The 26,166-nt window shown below is 38.9% G+C and overlaps 1 protein-coding gene, 1 long non-coding RNA gene and 1 pseudogene across 2 annotated transcripts; 2 read left to right on the plus strand and 1 right to left on the minus strand.

The window, feature by feature from the left end:
• The window catches only part of LOC116053406, a 4,525-nt pseudogene extending 658 nt beyond the window's left edge, over positions 1-3,867 (plus strand).
• Positions 3,868-4,822: 955 nt separating this feature from the next.
• Positions 4,823-22,899, minus strand: LOC116053394. The gene is made up of 3 exons (XR_004105819.2): positions 22,889-22,899; positions 6,344-6,349; positions 4,823-4,913 (listed from the first exon to the last, which is right to left on the minus strand). It is a non-coding gene; the product is annotated as an uncharacterized LOC116053394 (long non-coding RNA).
• On the plus strand, positions 19,330-25,387 carry LOC116053393 (serine protease 27-like). The gene is made up of 6 exons (XM_031304503.2): positions 19,330-19,578; positions 21,345-21,365; positions 21,472-21,634; positions 23,354-23,628; positions 23,734-23,867; positions 24,859-25,387. The coding sequence occupies exons 1-6, from the start codon at positions 19,521-19,523 to the stop codon at positions 25,222-25,224; spliced, it is 1,017 nt and encodes a 338-aa protein (XP_031160363.2). The 5' UTR covers positions 19,330-19,520; the 3' UTR covers positions 25,225-25,387.
• Positions 25,388-26,166: the final 779 nt, after the last annotated feature.

Below are 26,166 nucleotides of genomic sequence, written 5' to 3' on the forward strand. Positions count from 1 at the left end.
ATGTAGTGTCACAATCCAGTCCAGGATGTATTTGATCTACTGTTGATTGCTATGTTTAGCTCCACAGACTTCAATGGGCACTCAGACTTCATTGGAACCCACAAGAAATCTTGCTGGTAGGACTCATTTAAACAGATTTCAGATATTGGGGTTAATCATTTGTTAGGCTTGAAAAATAATCTCTTTTTACATCTTTAACCTGTAGGAACAACTCCCGACAGGGAAACTTTCCTGTGTGACATACAGCCGCAGAGATCATGCTGGGGTTTGAAACCTAGTCCACCACAAAAAAATATGGTAGGTTTGATTTCATACTGTACATACACAAAGTTGGTACTCTTAATTTATGTGTGTGTGTGTGTGTGTGTGTGTGTGTGTGTGTGTGTGTGTGTGTGTGTGTGTGTGTGTGTTTTCTAGCTGAAATATGTCTTGGACCCCAAAAGAAATCCAGATGAAACAATTATACGAACCCAGTTTACCAAAGTGCAGCAAGTTACCTTGCAACGCAGAGACTTTTTGACTCTGGGCTTGGCACGGGAGTTGGAGGCCACAGTAAGCAACAACTTTAACAAGTTATTTGGGTATAGCACACTGTTTTTGCCTTGTGTTTATATTTTGTTTATTTTATGCTCCATACAGATAGCAAATTGCTGTTTTCAGATGATCACCCAAATTGCACAGTCACAGGTAAATTACTTATTTTGAGATATACAGCATACAATGATAAATTTTGTTGTCTATCCAACTTAGTTGAATTTCAAATCATGTGTCATCAGCAAAAGGATGTGTATGCAGTGGATTGCTATGTTGTACCAACATGGCTACCACCACATTGTCCAGATACCTCGTCTTTCCCCGTAAATATTATTATTATTATTATTATTATTATTATTATAATAAGATATATATATATATATATAGTTATATTGTTTAAAAAAATAAAGGTTCAGATCTGTTCTGCTTTTCTATTTCTTCATGATTTGTCTTTCAGAATGATTTGGCAAACAAGGATTTTGTCCTCATACCTATTTGGAAACCAGGACACTACATGCTCTGTGTGCGTCTGCAGTTTTATTATTACCATTACTTTTGCAGTGATTTACTATTATAAACTAATTTATCCTTTGTAGAAACCTATTTTATCTTTAATTTGAGAAATTGTATTACATTTGTTTACGTTAAAATTCCTAAAAATATATGTGTACAGGTTTTGAAGCTGAGAGAGAGACACATTCTTTTCCTAGACTCCTTATTCCATAAGCATCCGGAAGCCTCAGTTGGCTTTGGCGATCAACGATACATTCAGATTTGCAGGTTTCAATGGCATAAAGTTCAGACGTTCAATCCATCCGTTTTGGATTAAAAGTTGTTAAAGTTATTCTAGGTGCTTTTGGTCTGTTCCTGACCACATGAAGTTGTTCAATAACCATGCTGCTGTGGTATGTTCCTTACCACATTTACAGTTCCATTTACTAAACTCTTGTTCTCAGCCTGGTCATTACCAATCCTTGAATGACTGCTTTCTGGGGTGGCAATGGTCAGGCTACCTTGGGTTTTTAATGACCCTCAAGTACTTGGGAATATTGCAGTATTAAGGGTTTACGTATACAATTTCAAAACTGACTCTTTAATGTCAAATATGGAATTTGCTGGGCTAGAAATAAAGTATACACCTGACTACTGCAATAGCCCCAACCTATTTAGTTTGGTCTGTTTTAGGACTTTTGGAACTTAAAATGCTGATTAGTACTTTAATTGCAGTGATCTTGCGCAGTGGATTATTCCAGGAGAATGGACTGTGATCTACAGCAAGGACCTCAAAGTAAATGGGTTTCTAGGTATTGTTTTTTTTCCATGAATGAGCTGTGCTGAATGTTGTACACTGTCTTACTGTATTTCTGATTTTCAGGGTCTCCCAAGACAGAAAGATGGCAATGCCTGTGGGATCTTCATGTTAATGGTATTGTGTGTTGTCCTCAAATGTTTTTGCTAACAGAATCAGTAATGTGGTCACTTAATGGTGTGAAATATAATTTACCTGACAACATATTAGCTGTAGATCTCTTATTTTATTTAAATACCAGGGGAATGTTTTTTCTAGTCTAGACTAGTACTGACCAATAAGTTTTCTGTTTTATTACAGTATGCTCTTTACATTGTGCTGGGGGCAGATTTTGACTTCACAACTGTAAGTGCCCAGAAAGTCTACAGACATATTACAGTGCACTGTTTTTGTAAAATGTGACTTCATTGTTTGAAATATTGTATTTCTAGGCTGACATGGACACAATCAGGACATGGTGGTGCCTGTTGCTCCTGTCTGGTCATTCAGTTGTCAGGTGTGTCTGATTTCATTATCACATGTACAACTGTAACATAAAAATGTGTAACAAAGCCAAAATTATACATATAGATCAAATTACTATTCTTCTTAATCTCTAACATGTAATTTAAGAATCTGTTTCTGTGTTAAAGGTTGGCACAGAAAAGGAAAAATGAAGATCCCATCGTAAGAATCACATTTTGATAGTCATTAGTTGTTAAGTTGTGACCTGCATGCTAAGGGTTATTTATTACATGATTTGATTCATTTTGGATCCAAACCTCCCACTTCATATGCATACTTTGTACTGACTTTTAAATATTTATTTGCACCCTGTGATGGTTAAATAATTGTTGTCTGTGTACAGATAAAAGCAGATAAGGAGGAGGTAAAGAGGCCCAGGACAATCCATCCTGAACAGTCGGTTTGTGTGAATGAAGTAAACTTGATGCCTTGTATACATACATACATACATACATACTGTCAAAATACTACAAACTGTCTACATAATGAATTCTCAAAATAAGTGTTAAATGTGTTCATTCAGGAACCTGTTGACCTGACCAAGGAAATGGGGATTCTGGAGGTCAGAAAGAAACTACCATAGCATGAGACATAAAATAACATCAATGTTTCTGAACTTACAACGCTTACAAACAAAATACTATAGAAATTATTTTCACATTCGTCTACGATATGCTTTGCAGATTACAAGATCTTGTCTCAAAGACATATTGCTTGAGGTGGTCCTCCAGGATGGTGATAAGGCACTGATGACCTTGGCCCTTGTCTGTTCTTCGTTCAGAGACATAGTCACAGATGAAAACTTCCGGGAAAGAGCTCACTTTCTGTGGCTTGACAGTAAGTAAAAAATTATGCTTTGATAGTTGCCAACTTTAAAGGTTTCAGCATATTTATCACATCAAACATAGTGTTAAATTTGATAATCCTAAAATTTTGTAATACAGGTGTGACTAATTGGAGCAGGTTCTCCTCCAAATACCAAAAAGAATTCCGGACAATGTACTCAGTGCTGAACTGCTCCCAGTGCTATTGTCCATACAAGAGCTGCATGCCGGGTATGTATACTATATATAATGTGCTTTGAAACTGGATGGCTGTTTGAATTGTCACTTTTTGACAAAAAGACTGCCTGAAACAAATTGACATACTATATGATAGCAAAATGCGAGTATGCTTTTGTTCTATACCGACAGGTTACGTTGGAAGAGGAAGGCGGGGTGAGCTGTGGGGGATATATTGTGAAGATCCCCACCCTGGATTCTGCAGCCATTTCTGCCAACAAACAGCAGGATTTTAACCTGGAGCAAAAGAATGACAGCTGGCAGCAGGGTGTCTGGGTTAGGTTTCCCATAGGGGATTTTGCATCTTTTACAGCACCGCTCCTTTGGAGTAGAATGGGCTGATAAGTAACCTGACTTCCTCAGACTCATCCAATCTCCTCTCCCTCTGTCTCAATGGGGCCAAACAGAAGGGATCTGTGAACGCCTTACTCATCCCTCCCATCTTCCATCTGAACATTTTGCCAGAGTTTGCACTACAGTTCCTCCACTGGAGTGTTAAAGGGCTAGTTCTTTTTTATCTAATGCATCACAAAACCTATTCAATATTTGCACTATATTTTGTTTTGTTGGGCGAGATGTTTACCCAAAAAAGCTGCCTCATGACCAGAGAGGAACACTGCACTGTATTAGTCCAGTACCTTACTTTAATTAGATTACATTTAATTAGATTGACCAACTGCTACTTTGCTCATTTGAAAGCCATGATGTCTCTCTTTCTCATGGGTTGGCCAAATTCTCTGGGTGGGCAAAGCAGAGAAAGGGGAGGTAACCTCGCTTGTTTTGACCTCATAAGGAGCAAGATTCCAGATCGGCCCATCTGAGCTTTCATTTTCTCAAAGGCAGAGCAGGATACCCAGGGCTCGGTTTACACCTATCACCATTTCTAGCCACTGGGGACCATAGACAGGCTGGGGGAACTCATATTAATGTTAAAAAACCTCATAAAGTGACATTTTCATGCCATGGGACCTTTAAAACATGATATATAGTTTGTATTGAATCTGCTCATGTTTTTTATTGTAACTTTCCTTTCGATCAAAAATGATACAATGAGAAAAACATACCTCAAGATATATAAGTGTAATAACAAAGGTATTCAACAGTTAAATGCTTAATAATTACAGTAAAAGAAACTACGCTTTTGAGATATCGGCAGCAAGTGATGACCTACCGTAGCTTTTGAAAAAATGTATTTTGTTGAAATAATTGCTGTAACTTACTGGCATGTTTGTGCATTTTTCAAATGGTGATGGATGAAAAAAAGGAGTTTTTATACAAGATATTTTGAATGTGAGCCACTGGCACATTCTGTGTTTTAATGACCTCACAATGCATTCACAGGAACAACAGCACAATGACTCTGACCTGTTTTGAATACCAATTTCTCCTAGGGTTTTCTCCTTTTACAATGCCCTCTCCCTGAAGTACCTTGCAGGACTTTAAAGACTCAAAATGTAATTTGTCGGGGTCGGTCATCGCCACAATTTCTTGTGGCTATTTTTGAGCTTTTTTTTTATTTATTTATTTATTTTTTTATTAAATGTTGCTAACAAAGCTGTTTTCATTTACTCCAGACTAAGGAAAACAAAATGTCTCAGCCCATTGTCACACAAGGGAGCTGCCCAAAGTAGAGATGGCCTTACCCCCTCACATCTTCCTGTCTGCGCCCCTTCCATCAACAAGCCCCTATCCAGACCCCATTCTCCTGACCTAATCTAGATGATTAAATCATTATTCTTTAGCACAAATTGTGTCCTCCCGCTACTCTTGTCTAATAGTCATTGTTTATTGTCTTTAAGTACTAGAACATAAAACAGCATGAGATGGGAGGCTCCAGGTTGCAGCCATAGAAGGAATGTTTTAGTTTGCCTATAATCTGCATTTATTTTATGGTCATATATTTTTAAGTATTTTATTCATCAGTATGATAGTCTGCATTTATCTTGTAGACATATATTTTTTAAAGTATTTTTTATTCATTTGTATGATTGCCGTTACTGTTTAGTTAAAAAAACACCAAATATATCAAGTATTTTATTCATTAGCATGATAGTCGACGCAAGCTTTTACTTTGGACGGCATGAGACGGGACGCACCAGGCTGCTTTAAAGTATTTTATTCCAGACGCGAGCTTTTATTTTGAAAAGTAGGCCCGCACCAGGCGAGTCGGGTATGGCTGCGGCCTGGAGCGTCCCGTCTCATGCCGTCCCGCCTGGTGGATGGCATGAGACGGGATGGCACGACACGGGACGCTCCAGACGCGAGCTTTTATTTTGAAAAGCAGAAGCCCGGGCGCAAGCTTTTATTTTGAAAAGCAGAAGCTCGGGCACGAGCAGAAGCTCGGGCACGAGCAGAAGCCCGGGCGCGAGCTTTTATTTTGAAAAGCAGAAGCTCGGGCGCGAGCTTTTATTTTGAAAAGCAGAAGCTCGGGGACGGCTCCAGGCGGGACGGCATGAGACGGGACGCTCCAGGCTGCAGCCATACACTCTTGGCTTGCAATGGCGTGTAGACTTTTTTTCATTGTAGACATTTTGAGTTGTCATAGAAGACACAGGTGAAACATTTCTTTAATGATAGTTCAGTTCCATTAAGTGTCCCAAATAGTCTAGCAGTGTGATAAAAGAGAGGGTGGTCCAGGTTGATTCTTTAATGTCTCTGGACATTTGTATTCAGCTTTTTTCCCCAAAATATCTCATGTTGTCTTGCACACTTAGCTTGCACTACCTCGCCAGTTTTGTACCCATTACAGCCCAAAACCTCTAAAGAGCAACAAAAGTTTTGCAATCGCTCAAATCATTCATGATTTCCTCTTTTACAGAACACCAAAGAGAACATTTGCATTTCAAAAAAATGAGTCTATCACGATGATGCTGTTCTGAGTCAAAGTGGAGGGAGAGAAATATGGAAATTGGCAGTGACTGTGATCCATCAGCACCGGGGGCTGATGTCTGCCAAAGGTACAGACTATTCAAAAACTGGGAAATGTGTTAAAAACTTGGCTGCCTGTTTAGCCATGATGACGGTCGTATGGTGCCTGCTTTGCCAAAAGGTTTTAGGAAAATTGTGTAACTCAGTATGCAATTACAATGCTTGGCTTGAAGTCTTTGTTACTATGGGAAGCAAAACAACCATTGCAAATTTATAGAAAAGCATTCAAATATGATCACCTTGTTGAGGGAAGAGCAAGTTTTCATGACTAATCCCACCAAACAATTATCCATAATAATGAATACATTTTTGGTGAATGAGGCCCAACGACACTATGCTAATGTTCAGCAGGTATAATGTTTACAATCTTAATTTAGCATGTTACCATGCTTACATTTGCTAATAAGCACTAAACACAAAGTTGAAAGACAAAGATATAAAGTCTTGGACAAATTAAAAATTTGTCCTGGTCATGGTGCTATATGTAAGTTAATACAATTCATCCTGAGGAATGTATGAATGACTGTACCAAATGTCATTGCAGTAGCAATAGCTGTTGAGATATTTCCTTCAAAACAAATGTCCAAATGTCAACCTCATGCTGGCGTAAGAGATAAGTCAAGATCTCCAAAATCATTGGGATTCATTGTCTAGGAACCAATTATTGTAGAGCTACAGCTTTAGTGCTCAATCACACTTGTACTATTTACTATATCCATAATGAACTTCACTGTAGCACCATTCCAAGAGTAGACGTCTGGACTCATACCAAAAGATCTGACATTCCTGTTTTATCAAGTAATGTTATGAATGATTTTTTTTCTTAAGTATTTTGGTTTTATTCAGTTTCAGATACCAAAATTATTTTTCTTATTTATGTTTTGGTTTGTGTTTACTAACCCTAATCTGGACTTGTTGTGGCCCCCTCCGTTGGGATTGATTGGCCTTGACCAACTGTCATGCGTCGCTTGTTTTCAAGCCATGATGTCTCTCTCTCTCTCTCATGGGTGGGCCAAATTCTCTGGGCGGGCAAAGCAGAGAAAGGGGAGGTAACCTTGCTCCTTATGTCCTCATAAGGAGGAGATTCCAGATCGGCCCATCTGAGCTTTCATTTTCTCAAAGGCAGAGCAGGATACCCAGAGCTTGGTTTACTATTTACTACTCTATTGCCATTTCTAGCCACTGGGGGACCATAGGCAGGATGGGGGAACTCATATTAATGTTAAAAAAAAACTCATAAAGTGAAATTTTCTTGCCATGGGACCTTTAATAGGCTGACCTGGTTTTTCACAGCAGTGTGTTTAGGAACACGAGCTGCGTGACAGCTTGGTGATTATAATTCTTGAGTCAGACTTGGACATTAGCCAGGATAACTTGTCACATGTGTCATCATGTGTCATCAGTCAAAGACTGAGCTTCATAATAAATGCAGCTGGACGTTGAGTGGATGTAACTGACCTTTGTTACCGTCACTGTGAGTACGACAGAAATAACTAAGGTTAAAATATGAGAAAGAAGGATTCAGTTCTTGAATCAATTACACACCATAGTCCACTTCACTTTGACTCCAACTATCTCTCACACATGCACGCACACAGAGGAGACCTGCCCTATTCATTGCTCACCTACAATCAATATTCCTCCCTGTCCATCTGATTAAAAGGGATGAGAAGGTTTCATGTGATTGCATCAGTTAATCAGTGTCATTACAACCAGTCCGTTCGCTGCATATTATGCAACAATCAACCTCTCCTCACCACTGACAACCTCCACATGTCAATCTATTCTTACCATCAACATGCCTCTACTTTTCCACTCTGCTTTGCCTTGCCCTTTACCGTAGTTGTCCATCTTGGTACTCTAGGACACTTTTATTCATCCTTTCTTCATTGACACCGACCTTACACTCAACGATATCTGAAGGAAGCAGTATAAGGACGCTAATCAAAACTTTTCAATGCGATCTTGAGTGTAATCTTGACTTAAAAATGTATGTGATGATACACACACATGATTTATGCCCATAAAATAGCAACTTTTGCTTTTTACTTTGACACTAAATTCTCCACATCGTCTTGTTGGTCAACTCTTTGACCTTTGGGGTATAAAATGTCATCACTATCATTTTATCCTACTAGACGTGTGTTAAATTTCATAATAATTAGCATACGAATAGCTGAGTTATGGACAAAAACGTGTTATGTGAGGTCAGAGTGACCTTGTACTTTACCACCAACTTCTAATCATCATCCTCGAGTCCAAGTGGACGACGTGCCAAATTTGAAGAAATTCCCTTAAGGCGTTCCTAAGATATGAAGTTCCCGAGAATGGGACAGATGGACAGACAAGCCGGAAACAAAATGCCTCTGGCCACTAGGGCTGGGTATCGTTCAAACCAATCACAAACATTATTAGATCTTGGTAGAAGCATGCTGCATGCTTATTGGCTCACTGACGCTGATGAGATTTGTTCCTTAGGTATTGAAATTGGGTATTGAATGACGAGGCATTTTTCGATACTCAATACTAAGGAGGCAATTCGGTCGATGCCCAAAAAGTATTAAAGTGGGTACCCAGCTCTGCTGGCCACGGGTGTCGCTGGTGCGCAGGCATAAAAATCTGGTGCCCCAGGTGTTACTTTTGCCAGACTCTGTCAGACTAAATACAAGAAGGTGACGCGTGTGGCTATTGCTCTAGAAACCAGCACTTTTGGATAAAGATTGGCAGTAACGGTTTAAATTGTTTTATGATTTGGACCCTCTTAAACACTCCGAATGATTTACACTTCATTACCTAAGAAACTTCATAGAACAATAAATCATGACTAATCAGTTTAATGTGCGCAATGGCACAAAAGTTAATGTGGTTATTATGCAATACCCTGATGCTTGTTATGTAAGATTAAATAAATGGATTCAACTTTATTTGACAATTACAGCCTCACTCATAAGAGTGCAGACAAATAACATACATGACCTGCTGCTTTTAGAAGGCTTGGAATTGGAGGGTTAGAATTAGGCAATCTTATTTACATAATTTTTCAATAAACACAAAAGCAAATTAAATCTGCTGCACATTTGGATGGGTCTTCTAGTTAGGGATTGTATAACATACAGAACATAGTCTACGTGAAACATATTTGTTAAATTTCCCAGAGCTCTATGTGCATGCCACTCCACCAATTAAAGTGATTACAGTATGTCGGAACTCGGGTGTGACACGCAGTTATACTCTGCATCTGCACAGAAAATAAGGCCGGCGACAGACTGGATGAGTGGCGTGAGGTTGGCGCTTCTGTTGCGTGTCCGCTACGTGGCGGCTGTGTGGATTTTTCTGTCTTTGCACACCAGAAACATGTATGACGCGGCGCTGCTGCTTCCTTGTCTGTACACATGTATGTTTCCCATTGCAGTAGTATACTTCATATTAAACATAAATATATACTGATTTGATTACAGCAAAGATAACGTCGGCAGTATTGACGGCAAAATAGGCTACAGTATAGACAGGTGCTACATTTTTTTTTATTTTACATTTATATCTGCATTTATGTCAAAACCTAGAGACTTTCAAACATCAAAATGTCCTTTATTAATATGTATTTGTGTCAAAAGGACATTTAAACATAATTTCCTATTCTATTTTGCCTGGAAACGCTTCCAACATGCTTGCGTGTCGCGTGAAAAATAAGCGTTGGTTCTATTTCTAGCATGCACGCGTTTTCGGCGTGGCTTGAGCCGCACCTGAGACGTGCGTGTCACGCAGGCAGTTTGCAAGCTCTAACCTGTTAACACGGGAGCCAAAATAAAAATGGACACGCCACGCAGCTGACACGCTCACGCGGCCTAAGCCATTAAATGGCGTGCAATGTTTGATGGCCGTAACCGGTGCCATCCTCATTACTTCACAAATCTCTGCAACAACTTTATTCTACATACTGATCCCACCCAACAGAGCAATACAACAACCACCTTTGTCCCATTTCTGTTGTATTTTTTGTTTGTACTGCTGGTCTGGTTTCGGTATCTTGCTGGCGAACAAAGGAGAGCTGTCAACTCACTGCACCTGCTGCCAAGTTTGTGTCCATCACAATTGTGAACCTCCACACCATTAGTATTTGACTATTTTAGCAATAAGTTTGCTGCTTGGTGTACACAACCAATTCCTCCTTTTGTATTCAGTTGTTATCATAAGAGTAGCAACCTACTTTATGTGTGTGAAGCGCCAAAGAGCTGCTGGCTACTGCTGAGGACTCAAGAATGAATAGCAGGTTCAATGTCATACAAACGTGTCGGATAAACTAAATCTGTGTGGACAACGTGGAGAAAACGGGCAAAGTGGCTAATACGCGCTCAAAAAGCTGCTAAATGACTTCGTGCATAATCGTTTTCATTCTCAGGACTAAGTCCGTTTTTTGCATATCAAAATGTTGCATGCATGCTGGGTATTTTTTGGTTTATTTTTACGAAAATGCTCATGTGATATTTGCATATTTTTTGCTTTACTTTCAGTATCTGTGGGTAAGAAAGTGTGCAAACCACCAGTGAGGACAAGGGTAGAATGTAAGGGTATTTTTAAATACTGTTTTATCATCATCATATGAAAATTAATTGTAATTTGGTATCTTTAAAGTGCATTTTACTAGCAAAATAACAGAACCCTCAGTGCTTTTGTGCATATCAAACATGTTTCGAATAATTATTCTGCACAGCTCCTTCTGCACATCAAAAGGTGTTTTGGAGACTGACACATTGAAAACAGTTCACACAACTCTACGAAAAATTATGGATCACTTAAAACCTCTCTTGGGTAATAACTCCCTTAGGACCTTTCTTTCTGATCGCACCATATGCCCAAATGTGCCACAAGTGTGCCAAGGGAGCGTCACCATGAAATTACAAAAAAATGCATTTGGCACGATCCCAACACACTTGGCAGAGCACACCTGACAGCGATCTGGACACGCTGCTGGGTTCACAAAAACAGAGCCCGCAGTTTCCTCTTGTGTGCACAAAGCAGCAAGTCGCCATTGACTTGTGGAGCTAAAGAGATGACAAACGCTCTGTGCAGAGAAAGAACAGACAGCTGCTGATTCTGAGGATGGACATCTGAAACATGATGCATTATTGATAACATGTTGATTAAAGCAAGCTCAGCTGCTGCTGAAAACTAAAAAAAGAAAAACAAATACTTAAAGCTTTAGTGCGTAACATCCTTCTGGAATGTTTTCCAGAAGGATCTCTCTGGAGTTCAGCCCTCCTGTGGCCGCAAACACACCTTGCAGCTTCAGCTTCAGCTTCAGGCAGAGAGGGGGGACAGACACACCTGCACCTTCTTCTCTGCTGCAACTGCTGATTTGGCTCCTTTCTTTTGTTTCATTCACACATAGTTATGACATTTTTTTTAACTCCGTAATGCTCTGGATGCGACCTTTATTTTATTCTGTTCTATATAAATGAACGTCCATTACATTCAAGCCGTTGCCAAATGAGTTGATACAAAGCTAATTAAGACTATCAGCTCCACACAACTCTCTCTGTATTTCTCAGTATGGCTGCGTTTAGAACATGGTGTCGTCCGCCGACTTCCGCACGCAGAAACTCGAGTGAAGATTATTACCTCTTCTGAAGAGTCCATCATGTTTTTTTAATCCTCTGTGTCCTCCGTGGCTACAAGAAACTGTGTGGAGGAGGGGCGGTGCGCGATCACGGAAGGCTTGTGTCATGTGAATGCAACAACAGTGTCATTACTTAGAATTCCCCATGGGGGCGACAGAAACTACGCACTATAGCTTTAATCATAAAGACTAGTACGGGCTGATTATCACTTACTGTGTGATGTTTTAAATATGATCATATGGATCATATCGTGTATCCTGCTGTCATATCATTTCCACACAGGTTTCAGATTTCTCAGCAGTTATCACTCACGCGTCACACACGTTTATTTCTCTCGGTGTGAGAAAATGGCGTGAGAGTGTCTGAAACGAGTAAATCACGCGATCAATGCTTGACAGTTGGCAGACCGGTATATCAGCATTACATGGTATTGAATAACAACTAGATTATCACATGAAAACAAGAGATTATGTCATCTTTAGACTTTCATATTATGTGTCAGACAACGGACATAATGTAAAACCCTTTCATAGAAAATGAGTAGTTTAAACACAATAAACTCAGTTAAACTGTATAATAACCATCACTCATAAATGGTAAATTGATAGTTAATCAATTTTAAGTGTATTGTTGCACACATAAATGAAAGGGTTTTACATTATGTCCGGTGTCTGACACATAATATGAAAGTTAAAAGATGTCATAATCTTTTGTTTTCATATGATTCAAATAGTTATTTAATACCATGTAATGCTGATACAGGTCTGCCAACTCTCAGGCATTGGAGCGAGAGACTCGCACAATTGAATTTTTTCAGATGTTCTCATGCCATCTCCTAACAACAAAACCAAAGGTCACAAGAAATTCTTTAAAACCAGTCAGACCAGAAAACTCATGGTGGTTAAGTCTATGATAAGCCTTGTCATTTGTCATCTTTTGACAGACAATGTAAAATATTTACTGGACTGGATAAGGATGTGTCTGCCAAGTATGCTCCGTCTCCCTCTGCACGTGTAACTAAACACATCCACATATCTTCTGAACATAAGTCAAACAACCAGCAAACACTAGATGTCTTGCACTCACTCCATCATGCACTGACACCGTAAAGATCAATTCATTCTAATTTAGTTTTGTGTAAAAAGCAGCAGCAGTAGCTAAGCTGGCATCATATTTCTCATGTCTCATTTCTGCCGTAGAGAATAAGCTGAGAAAGGGGTTTTTTGGCACCACTTTATACTAACCATCTTTAATATATGGTTAATAGCCATCTAAACAGTGTTTGTTGATGGTTTACAGGCACTTTCTTAAAGTTTTACAAATCAATTTGGTAATCATTGACTAATACTTAATATATTACTTATATTGATAACATCATCATTATCAAATTTATTTATAGAGCACTTTCTCATACACAGAGATCATTCAAAGTGCTTTACAGGCAGAAACAACAACAAAAATATACAATTGAGATTCATGAGAAGACAGACACATTTTATAAAGGCATAATATAGTTTAAAAACAAATAGTAAAGTAATTAAAATACCATCAAACGAGACTAATTGAAAGCTCTGGAGAAGAGAACAGTCTTCAACTTGGATTTAAAAATGGTTTTAGTTGGTGCTTGCCTTAGATCCAGCGGAAGCTGATTCCAGCAGTGGGTAACATAATGGCTAAAGGCCGTTTCACCACTCTTGGAAAGAACTCTGGGCACCACCAACTGACCAGTAGCTGCTGATCTGAGAGACCTACCAGGCTCATAGTCAATAAACATGTCAGCAATATATTTAGGGCCTAGACCATTTAAAGACTTGAAGGCAATAAGTAAGGCCTTGAAAATCGATTCTAAATTTAACCAGAAGCCAGTACAGGGATTTGAGAATTGGGGTAATGTGCTCTCTCCTCTTGGTGTTTGTGAGTATTCTCGCAGTGGCATTTTGGATGAGTTGCAGCTGTTTTATGGTCTTATTAGGAGCATTAGTAAGAAGCGTATTGCAGTAGTCTACCCTACAAGTAATAAAAGTGTGAATGATCTTTTCTAGATCATGTTTGGAAACAAAGTTTCTGATTCTCGCTATGTTTTTTAGATGCCAGAAAGATAACTTAGTTACCGCTTTAATGTGATGACCAAAATGTAGGTCTTCATCAATTATTGCGTCAAGATTCTTGACTTTGGTACTCGTTTTTAGTCCTCGAGAGTCAAGGTAAGTACTAAGTGCCAGTCTTCTTTTTTTATTGCCAAAGAGAATTATTTCAGTCTTATCTTCATTTAGTTGGAGGAAATTTTGTTGCATCCACTGTTTATTTTCTCCAGACAAAGACAAAGAGTCTATAGGACATAGTCCTATATATAGGGGTATTAAATAAGTCACTCCTACATTTTTCAACTTAGGAGCAAAATATGCTCCTTGGGAAAAAAGTTACTGTCAAGTCCTGTTCATAATAATTAAACAAACTGGACTTTGGGGTTAAAAGTCTTCGGATCCAGACACAGGTCCCGGATGCGAAAGCCCTCTTACGGCATTATATTCCATTATAATTTTGTTTTGAATTGCCAACTGGCTCCTGAATTTTGTGTTTTCCTTGACATAACACCATAAATTCGTGCATACAAATGTATCAGAATGCAGGAAATAAAGTCTTTGATGCTCAAAACTTCATGGGGGAGGACCCCCACACCCCCCACTTAAAACGTCTCCCCCCAAAGGCCCATTCTGAGCCAGGAAAAACCCTGCATCATCTAGCGCTTACTCGTTGTGTTTGAATTATGTTTAGAAGATATCGTCGCTGCCACTGTTTTTCAGGAAATGAAAAAAAAAAAAACTAATTTGAAAACATTTTATTGAGCTATTTCACTCAGATAAAGTCAGATGAAATCACCTTGTCATTGTTTGTCAAATATTTGTAGAAACCAACAGACAAACATAAAGGGTGACCAATAGCATTGATTTATGACAATATATAAAAATTATGGAGCAACATGTTTCTGCCCGACAGCAACGATATGTGGGTGTGTTAAGTTACAGGTGGAGAGGGAAACAGAGCAAACTTGTAAACGCTATTACAAACACTATTTGTACAGTAAATAGTTGGCATTATCCGCCTTTCACAAGGTGACACAATACAAGGCATATCACAGGCTTAACCATCATGAGTTTTCTGCTCCGACGGGTTTTAAAGAATTTCTTGTGACCTTTGGTTTTGTTGGAAATTCAGTTAAAATCCAGATCCTTCAAGGGAATTAGTGCCTTGTCTTTAGGCAACATGACAATTGCTTTTCTTTCACAATTATAAGTAATTCTGGCTCAAGCTAAAGCTGGGACAAAATACCTGAGGTTACCAGAGTCTGTTAATAAAAATGGTCAAGTGGCAAAGAGAAATTCACTCGTCCACGCAAAATATATGGGGCTGGGCACTGGTGGCTGGGAAGTCAACTTGGAAGCAGGGCCACACGGATTCTGCGGAATTTTCCGCAGATTTAACTCCGATAAAGGAGGTTTAAAAAAGTTAATAGTGCAACACAGCTGATAAGCTATGATAGCTTCCTCTGTTTTAGACTTCCCAGCTCTCTGTCCATCAAAGATTAGAACTGTTGACTGTGTGGGACCAAGCATTGATAATATTAACAAAGTTAATTAACTAAGTTTGTTTTACACACTTGTTTTGTTTAACAGGAGTCTTTCTTTTTAATTACCTTGCCTATTGATGCGTGTATAAAACCCGCCAAATAATTATAATTGTATGTTCTTTTATGTCGGTGTAATGTTGTTATAGGAAGAAAAATAAGATTGCTTCTATTTACCAATGTGGACTGTATCTAAAAGTAATTTGCAAAAAACAATAGAACTCGATGCAGAAGAGTCACCTTTTATCAGTCCCTCCAGGATTTCACGATGTCGCAATCTCGCCAATTCACGCGCATTCAACCAATCACCGCGGATTTGGTGCGACTCGCAATTTTGACCAATCTCAAAAAAAGGCCGCGAAATCCTGGAGGGACTGGCTTATTGGTTTGCCCAGGCCTTAGAAGTGAAAGAGGTCCCAGGTGCAACAAAATAACATGAAAGTTGGTCATTACACACACACACACAATTATTACACACACACAATCATTACACACACATGGTCCTGAGAAGAGGTCTATGAGCCAAAAAAAGAAGACACACCTGTCGACGTCGTGACAAACACTATGCAAGGCTTTAATCTATGGAGCAGCTTAACACTAAAGACAATGGACGGATGGATGGTTTTAAAACTGAGATTCCCTCTGGTTTAGTAACACATTTTGAAAACTACAGTATCTTCTAAGTGTGAAGTTTAATTTTGTGAGAATTTAAAATAACACTGGACACACTCCACTGTCTTAAACACAATTTGCAGAAACATTTTACTGCCGTTTGGCAAAAGCAAGCACAGGCAATAAAAGTTTATAAAAAATAAAAACAAAAAACTTGGATAGCAGTGGAAAAAACTGTGGTGACAGATCTTCTGCTGCTCACTGGAAATGAACATTTTTAAACTTGGATCAGTTTGTTTCTCATCCAAAGAAAACATGAGTCATATGGAGCACAAAATAAGCATACAAAATACTACACTGCTAACATTAAGCACAATTTAAATCGCACTGCTAAAAATGAGTGCTGTGTGATTCTAGCCATATATTTCTCCATGAAATTTTATTAAGCTTAATTTACAGCTTGTACAGTATACCAGGAAGTAATGTATCACTAAATGATGTCCAGGGTCACATTTACCTCTGCCAAAACACAGAAAAAAAATGTAAGCGAGTGATTGGATTTAGCATTACAAGGGCCCCGTGCAACAACTCTTTTTCCTTTTTTGTATTTTATTTTAACCTTCGGGGTCAGCAAGCTAAAAAAAAAAAAAATAATAATAATAATAATAATAATAATAATAATAATAATAATAATAATTGCAGTTCTGGAAACCAAAATTCACCCGTTAGAAGTAAACGTGGAAGTGAACGGACCATGTGGGAATGACACCACTTTACCATGGACGCAAAACAATAGACAAAAACATGCTAACACACAGCTAATTAGCACCAACAAAACTACAAAGAAATAGGAGGGCTGTAGAACGGGTAATAAATCAACAAGTGGTAGTCCTCCCTGGAACTCTTTTGGTGCAAAGACTAAGAGTAAATAATTTTCCTGGGAAATGGGAGTAATGGGACTAACGGACAGGGCACAGCGCCCTGAGATTTGTGATACGACCGGCTGGCCTGCATTATCATCCAGGCAAAGCGCCTCTTCAACCCCTGTACGTAGTAGGACACAGCCATGGACAGCTGCAAAAGGGAGAATTAGCAACAAAATGCCTCCCCAACAACCGAGTGTGCAACTGGATAACAGATTCGCTCCACTGCTGCAGGACCCTGGACCTCCATCTGATGACCTGGATTGTGTCTCATTGTCACACAGCAGGGTAAGGAGCGAGAGCAATTCAAAAAGTAAAAAGCTACAGGGAAAGCTAATGACTGGGCCTCAAACTCTGACTGTGAGTGACTCTGCTGTAAAAGATGTAAAAAGCAGTAAACACCACAACACCAAAATACTCTGTTTTCCCAAAGACATGGTGTCTGACTTGGCCAAAGAATCCCGGATATCGTGGCAGCAAACTCAACTGTGAAGAACATTATACTGCCTATAGGGTCACATGATGTTGTAAAGCAACAGTATGAATTGCTGAAACTGGATTTTATGGATCTGCTGAACACAGTCAGCTCCCTAAACGCGGAGGTGTTTATCAGTGGCCCTCTACCGCCAGTCAGAAGAGGAGTTGAGAGATTCAGCAGACTGTTGGCACTGACCACATGGCTTTCAACTGCATGTACTGTCCATTCTCTGCAGTTCATTGATAATTTTAACTTTTTCTGGGACCGCAAACATCTTTTTAAAGCAGATGGACTTTTCCTTAACAAGCCAGGAGTAAAGCTGTTCACCTCTAACCTACTTTACTTTCTGCTCCCTCGGCCAAGGCCACAAGACAAGATGAATCTAACCCAGAGGAAGACATAAAGCATGGCAGTGATCCACCACAGCCCCCACCTGAGCAAAGATTTGACCTTGAGAGACCACAGAGCAGAGACGAGAAATCTTAACCCCCCTCTTCACCCGTCCAACACCCCTCAAAACCCTCACCAACCCAGACGCCTTTGAGGATCCTTATACCCCGCCCATGCCATCGCTCTCTCCACTCACCCTTTCCCCTCTTTCCCCCTGCCCCATGTTGGAGTTCACTGGCCAGATGAAGCAGCTGGTATATGCTGAAACCAAATTTACCCCCTTTCCTTCTCCCATCATTCGCCCCCGGCATCAAACTGCCAAAATTTTAGCATCCATTCCTCGTCAGCCACAGCCTGTCCCAAATAATTAGACATCATTCTTTTAACACACTAACACTAGCCTTACTAAACGTCAGGTCTTTGGCAGGAAAATCATTTTTAATCAATGATTTTATTATTAAGCACAATCTTGATTTTATGTTTTTAACTGAAACCTGGTTGGACCATAATAACAGTGCTACTGTTCTCATCGAGTCAGCTCCCCCTAACTTCAGTTTTATGAGTGAGAATAGAGTGAATAAGAAAGTAGGTGGAGTCGCCATTTTGTTTACTGCCTCATTCCAATGTACGCAAATATCTTATGGAAATTTTGCTTCTTTTGAATATGTGGCTCTTCAGCTAAGGTCCTCCCCTCAAGCTATATTTCTAAATATCTACAGGCCACCTAAATACTGTGGAACCTTCGATGACTTTAGTGAACTGCTGTCTATAATCTGTATTAACTTTGACTGTGTAATTATTGCTGGTGATTTTAACACTCGTGTTGACAATAGGGCTGCTTGATTATGGAAAAAATATATAATCACGACTATTTTGGTCAATATTGAAATCACGATAATTTAACACGATTACTCGTTGACTTCTGGAAAGATGTTGCAATTATTGAACCTAAAAAATAGTGGAAAAAGTTAAATACATTGTCCCATACTAGCAGCCTAAAATTTTGTATTTTACCTGTTTTTATATTTTTAATTGTTTTGAACTGCTCTTTGATGTTTAATTTCTTATACTGCACTGTAACTTTTATTCTCGTATTTTATCTGTTTTTAATTTTTTTTAATCGCTCTTAACTGCCCTTTAATGTTTTATGTAAAGCACTTTGAATTGCCCTGTTGCTGAAATGTGCTATACAAATAAAGCTGCCTTGCCTTTAAAAAGAAGTCATGTATGGAATTTCACCTCTTACTCAATAGCATTGTAAATGCATTCTTCTGTAGTTCTTAGTGTGCAGCTGTACTTGCAAGCTGCAGACAAACAGGCATCAGGACAAACACGTTTGACTTGATGCTGTTTCTAAAGGCCTCCTGCAGAGCTTCTCTATTGATTGAGTAGATTACAGTTATGTAATGTGGGGAGGTTGATGAAAGAGAAGAACTAATGATAATAGCTTAATGTAAAAGGTATGACACTGTGGGTGGCGCTCAGTATAAGGTTTGGGGATTTATTGGAGAGGACAAAGTGAAGGAGGCACAGTTACAATGGCTCTCTACCAGTTTCTCTGGGGTTCAACCCTGATGATCGTTCTCTTATCCAGAGGTAAGAGGTTCTTTTAACAATATTTTAAAAACAATCATATTACTTTGTTCATTTTAAGGGTGGACAAGACTATCATGCTACTTTACTAAAGTTGATGTGAGGGCACTTTGGTTGGTCTTTACTACTCCTAAGTACGTTTTTTTATATCTGTGAAAGGACCCATGTGGCATCCTGCCTGTAACCATTTCAATATGAAAACATTACACCAACCAACCAGTCACTCTGCAGTTCAGCGATGTTCCTCGAAGTGATGAACACCTTTTATATATCCAAACACTTCTTTCTTTTTTTTTTTTATAGTTTGCTGTATGAATCAGAAATACTTTAATAATCCCAGGGGGAAATTGATTGTCTATGTTGAGATGATTATAATGCAATAAAAAGAGAAGTGAATTGTCTATATTTGAGATGAGATGATTACAGAGAGGGGGTGTGTGACTCTCTGAGGGAGGTGTTGTAGAGAAAACGTGAAAAGGTGTTGTATGAAAACCAAAATGAAAAAAAAAACTTGTGATTGGGTTACAATAGCAGGAATTGGATAGCTGTTTTTAAATTTTGCCCTTCAAATTACAGAGAAAATATTTTATCTACTTATGACCACAAAATGACAGATTTTATAACGTAATCAAGAAATAGCTTAAGTTAGGGCTGCTAAATTATGGAAAAAATCATGATCACAATTATTTTGGTCATTATTGAAATCATTGAAATCAATTATTTAACACGATTACTCATTGACCTTTTGAAACAGGTTGCATTTATTGAAAAAAACAAAAACATTCTTTCTAAGTAAGAACCAAGTTAAAATAGTTTACTTGCAAAACATAATGTGCAACATAAACGTTTCTCTTGATTATTGTTTTATGAATATCACGAGCCAGAAAAGTAATCCTGATTACAATTTTGATTAATTGCACAGCCATAAGTAGATGTAAAAGGTAATTGACCACATTCACTAAAGTGTCAGCAGAGTGCTTGTAATCAGTTGCTTGCCACGCTGCTTAAGTTGCAATACCATTTTTTGCCCTATATTGACTGGATCCCGTCTTTTCTATTTCTCCTTTTTAAACAAAGATAAGTTAACATGGACAGTGATAATATTGGTACATTTATTTAAGGTATTCTTTAGAAGTGTTTTATCTGCAAGTGGAGTATCCGAGGGCAGAACCGAATAATGCTCAGATTTTTCCATCAACGTTTAAGGACAGCAAAGTATTATGTAAAGTTACATTAACAGCAATATATTTTCGGGTATTGTAGTAATATTCAGAAATGACTTAAAATTTGGTGTCCCCCTGCCCTGAAAGCAGACTGGGAGTCCAACAAGTTCCTAAGCAAGTTATTAAGCAGATTTGCATGTTTTTCTCCTTCTGTACTTAGTGTTCTATGTTTCCTGAGAAAAATGAGTTATGACGAGCAGTGAGTTTTTTGACAAGGCATGTCAAGCATCATGAAAATCTAATCCAAAGTAGATCTGAGTATGGGTTTGGCCAAAGCGCAGATTTTGTTACATGATGAGGCAGACGCCAGTTGAAAAATATGGAACCTAGACTTTAACATGAACTGGTAGGACAGTTAAAAAAGATTTTATTTCCACAAACTGGATCCTCAGGTTTTTCCACAACGTTTTTAAAGTGGAGATTTCTTCTACAATTAAGTAGACCACAGTTACGAATGTGCTCCCAAATACATCTGCTTTTGTGCATCATCTGCTTTACCCTAAGGAGTTTTGCTTGACATAGTTCTGTCTGTGTTCTAAATTTCAGGATGTCATTCACAGCCGCCAGGTAAGCATCATTAAAGGTTCATTCAATTTTCATTTCCTTCTGTCAGCTATGTTGAAGACTTGTTGCATTTACTTCATGTTTAACTCTCTACTCTTCTGTCTGTCAGTATGTGGCCAGGCTGTACTCAACACCAGAATTGTGGGAGGTCAAGATGCACCTCCAGGAAGTTGGCCCTGGCAGGCCAGTTTGCAGGCTGATGGTAGTCACTTCTGTGGAGGGTCCCTAATTAACAATCAATGGGTGCTGACAGCTGCTCACTGCCTGAAAGAGTAAGGGATCACTGTTGCCAGTTTTAGTTTACAAAACTTTATGCTTAGCTATGGTTAGCTTTTGTTAATATAGACAAGCAATACACGCGTCTTCAAACAGGATAAAACATTACTTCCCTCATATGTTGTTGACATTATCTCATACATTTCTATCAGGGACAGCACGCTGTAATCAATAATATTGTATACATACATATATACACATACAAAGACGAATGATGCAATTACACAAAAGCCTTATTAGCGTTAAAATTCTCCTGCTTAGCATAGCTCTGATAGATCCAAACTCCACTCAAAAAACAAGCATTTTTGAAAGTATCTACACCAGTGCGTCTCCTAAGGGTGTGAATCTTTACTGGCCTCACAATTCAATTATGATTGTCCTGTCAACGATTTGATACGATTCAATATCCCGATGCGCCACCTCCTCAAATTTTTTACATATTGCTACACGTGGTGTTCATCAACAAATTCCAGCAGTCAGATATATATGAACTCCCATTTTCATTGCATCTGCTCTTCCTGAAGACACTTCCTGAATGTAGTGGAGTCTGAACACACAAGACAACAGACAAAAGGCAAAAACAAAAAAAGCAGCAAACTGAAAATCAAGAAACAACATCATAGGCAATAATCAACTGTCTGTCATTGCATCGATGCAGAATCATCCAGGTCCGCATCGCGATGCATCGATGCAATGATTCATTTCAACACCCATAGCGTCTCCCCTGAGTAACATGAATACACAGACACAAACTCAGATGAGAAAATTGATGCCACTCTTACATTTGTCAGATTATCCAGAAAATGTATCCAGACACTAGAGGTCGACCGATATGGGTTTTCTCTGGCCGATGCCGATGCCGATCTTTAGAAATCAGGGTCAGCTGATTGCCGATTAATGCTGCAGATTTATTTTGGCTGATATTTGGCCGATATGTGCTTGTTTTTAAACCTCTATTTGAAAGATAAAATGTAACACTAATATACATAGAATTTCTCAACAAAAACATTTATTGAACACCTCACCAATCTACACTTGTAGCCTATACTTCATTTAAAAATGTATAATGTAAAAACATACTGTAGCCTATATTGTATAAATAATGTATGAAAAATATATAAAATAAACTAAACAGGTAAGAAGAAAATAAACTTTGTCAAATAAACCTTTCAATGAAAAAATAAAGTTTAGTGCACTTATCAGCATTTATTAAACTTCTGAGAATACAAATCTGCTTCACAGAAAGTGACGTTATTATTAATCTCAACACTATTTCCTCCTAACTCCTGTTGAATCACATAAGGCTAGGGCTATCTAAAGTCAGTTCTTGTTCACCTTGTTTGTTAGATCATTGTTCATTTGTAAGTGTTTTATCTGTGTTTTGGGGACCCTACTGTTAGCCTAGCTACATGTCCTGTTGACCTCATTAGGATCTTATCTGAGCACATTTCTGTCATTCAAACAACTCTTAGTTGTAATTTAAAACTCATCCAGCCAATTTAATAAAATTAAGGGTTTTATTCGTGCTCGAGTCCATAGATGCAGTTAAAAATTGCCAAAAATCGGCCGGCCGATTAATCGGTCGGCCTCTACCAGACACGGACCGTATATTAATACGGGGCTAAAAAAGGCCAAAAGAACTAACACCTGTAAAACTCAACTGTAACAGTGAAAAACGTACTAAAATGTACTCCATTTACTTCTTTGTCTTCAAGAACTGACCTCGGAACTGTAGTGTATTTGGGCCTCCAAAGCCAGTCGAGTCCAAACTTGAATACAATGATACGGGGAACGAGTATGATCAAATGCCATCCTTCTTATGGCTTAGTGACCAACGTCAACATCCAGGACAACGACATATGTCTCCTGAAGCTGTTGGCGCCTGTGAATTTTACGGACTACATACAACCGATCTGCTTGGCCTCAGAAAACAGCACTTTCAACACCGGGGTTGAAAGCTGGGTCACTGGTTTTGGTGTTACGGATAATGGTAAGCTCAGACTGTTCCCTTTTATCACACAATGATGCATACAGATGTGTATTGTCCTGTCTGCACACCAATTTTAATATTACCTTTTGAAATATCTGGGTTTAGGTACACTTTCCGACATCCTGCAGGAGGTGAAGGTACCGATAGTGGGAAACAATGAGTGCAGATGCACCTATGGTGATCTTACAGGGAACATGATGTGCGCTGGGGTCCCAGCTGGAGGGAAGGATTCATGCCAGGTAACGTGTGTAGCCTATTTGTTATGTAATGCCTTGTTGAGATGTCTTTTACAAGGGAGAGCAGGATAGCATCCTGGGAATATGTACTTGGTCTTTGACTTGTTTACATGGCAAATTTTATATCAAGTGGATTGGTTGCCAAAGACACCTACAATAAACAAACCTTAATTCACATCCAAGAAATCAGTTCCTCCAGAAAAACGCGATTATGCGATCGCATAATTCAATGCATAATCAGCCGAAGTCCGCATATTTATGCAGGGGCCGCATTTTTTCAAATACGCCGCACTTTCGCCGCATAAATTGCTGATTTTGGCGCAAAATATGCGGGCTTGCATGATTTCATAATCCCCGCATTTTCATTGCAAAAAAGTCACATATATCTTAGCAGCAAGTTGAAAAATGTTGCGTTTACTTCACACAAGAGCAGCCATTTCCCCTGTTGCCATGGGAACGTTATGAAGTGACGTAATTACGCAACGTGAACATCATCGAAAAGCTGCAAACCCCGCAATGAAGCCATGATGAAACCACAGTTTTTGCAAGTTCCCACAATTTCATCGCATAAAATTGCATAAATATCCCGCATATTCCATCTCATTTTTTAAGAAAACGTGCCGCATAATCCAGGATTTTTGCCCGCAACAATCACAAACAAACTCTGCATTTTTCAGTAAGGACTGAGAAATGTTTTGTTTTTGATGTAGGCTAACTGTTTTCCCTTGCTTCCAATCTTTGTGCTAAGCTAGGGTAAACACGTTATAGAGCTAATGGATTGAACACACAGAGATGAAGCCGATAACTCGATGAGTCTTTCACTTTATTGATTAAAATAATGTTTTATATATTCATTCCCAAGAAAGTCAGACTAACAGTTACCAAACAGCATTACGGGAATTACGCTTCAGCAGGGTGAATGGTTTCGAGACAGGTCCTCTCCTAAAAGATACCTAATGCTATCCTAATAACAATCATTAATTTCTTTCCAAAGGGAGACTCAGGGGGGCCACTGGTGACCAAACAAGGGTCTACGTGGATCCAGAGTGGGGTTGTGAGTTATGGTCGAGGCTGTGGCTTACCTATGATTCCTGGAGTTTACACCCGTGTGTCCCAGTACCAGGAATGGATCAGCAGCATTATCGTTGGCAGCAGCAAACCCGGCTTTGTTGACTACACCTCTGCAGGAAATGACAGAGACCAGTTCTTTGAATGTCCAGGAACAACAACACCCCCCCCCCCAACCACCACAACTGATGGTAACAGTGTGTTTGACAGTGGTGAAAGCATGATCCACTTCTCCCGCTTCCCCTCACTCTGCCTTCTAGTTATTTTGCTCTATGTGCTGGGCGGAGCTTAACATGGAAATGTCAAACTACAGTTTAGGGTTTCCGTGCCCAAATGTCTCATTCACTCTGTTTGATATGAGCTTTCTTCTTTCAATGTAGAAAATATGAAAGTAGAAATACAGAACTAAAACATTTTATGAAATCAATTGCAATAAAATGTTGTAATAATCACAGGTGGGATTCTTCCGAGTCATTTGTCTATTAAATTGAAGAGTAACTTAAAATGCTCATATTATGCTTTTGCCTTTTTCCCTTTCTATTGTGTTAGATATCTTTTTGTGCACGTTATAGGTTAACAAAGTGAAAAAGCCCAAAGCTCACCCCAAAGGGACTTACCATCTTCCAGAGAAAACAATGTTCACAAACTGCTCCAAACAGCTCTATTGTAGTCCAGCCTTTACTTCTGTGACAAATGAGCGTCACTTTGTATCACGTTATAATGCTGCTAGCGTGGCATGCCCTCATACTCTGCTTCTGATTAGCTAGCAGTGCTTACCTAGGTACTGCACATGTGCGACTCCCAATAAAAACTGAACAGAAGTGAGATGTCTCACTCTGTAGCTAAAACAGAGAGCTCAACACACAGGGTGAAAAGAGGAGCTGCAGCAATGTATGTGCAGTACAACAAAAATATGGTCTTTTTTGAAAATTAAACCACATAAACCTATTCTGGTACAACCTCTAAATACAATTATGAACCTGAAAATGAGCATAATATGAGCACTTAACACCACACTGATACAGTAAGCAGTGTCCCACTGCCATCTCTGGAAACATTTCAATGCTGTGGTCAGAAATGTGTTCTGTTGCACCTGTAACCACACTCAACACTTTACATTTCATGTTGAATTATCAAAAGTTAATGTAACTAATACACCTGCAGATGGTTGGATTGATATAAAGTTTTATGTGGTAAAAGTTTGCATTGTCTTGAAAAGAAATGCTTTTCAGAT

This window comes from Sander lucioperca, chromosome 17, assembly GCF_008315115.2.
Source record: "Sander lucioperca isolate FBNREF2018 chromosome 17, SLUC_FBN_1.2, whole genome shotgun sequence".
In the NCBI taxonomy this organism is placed as follows: Eukaryota; Metazoa; Chordata; class Actinopteri; order Perciformes; family Percidae; genus Sander; species Sander lucioperca.

What these genes read in the sequence shown, in the direction of transcription:
- LOC116053393 (XM_031304503.2), top strand. Translation starts at nt 19,521, where the DNA reads ATGGCTCTCTACCAGTTTCTCTGGGGTTCAACCCTGATGATCGTTCTC. An exon ending in GATCGTTCTCTTATCCAGAG is followed by an intron (nt 19,579 to 21,344) that starts GTAAGAGGTTCT and finishes TCTAAATTTCAG; the next exon opens with GATGTCATTCACAGCCGCCA. An exon ending in GCTGCTCACTGCCTGAAAGA is followed by an intron (nt 21,635 to 23,353) that starts GTAAGGGATCAC and finishes TTTGTCTTCAAG; the next exon opens with AACTGACCTCGGAACTGTAG.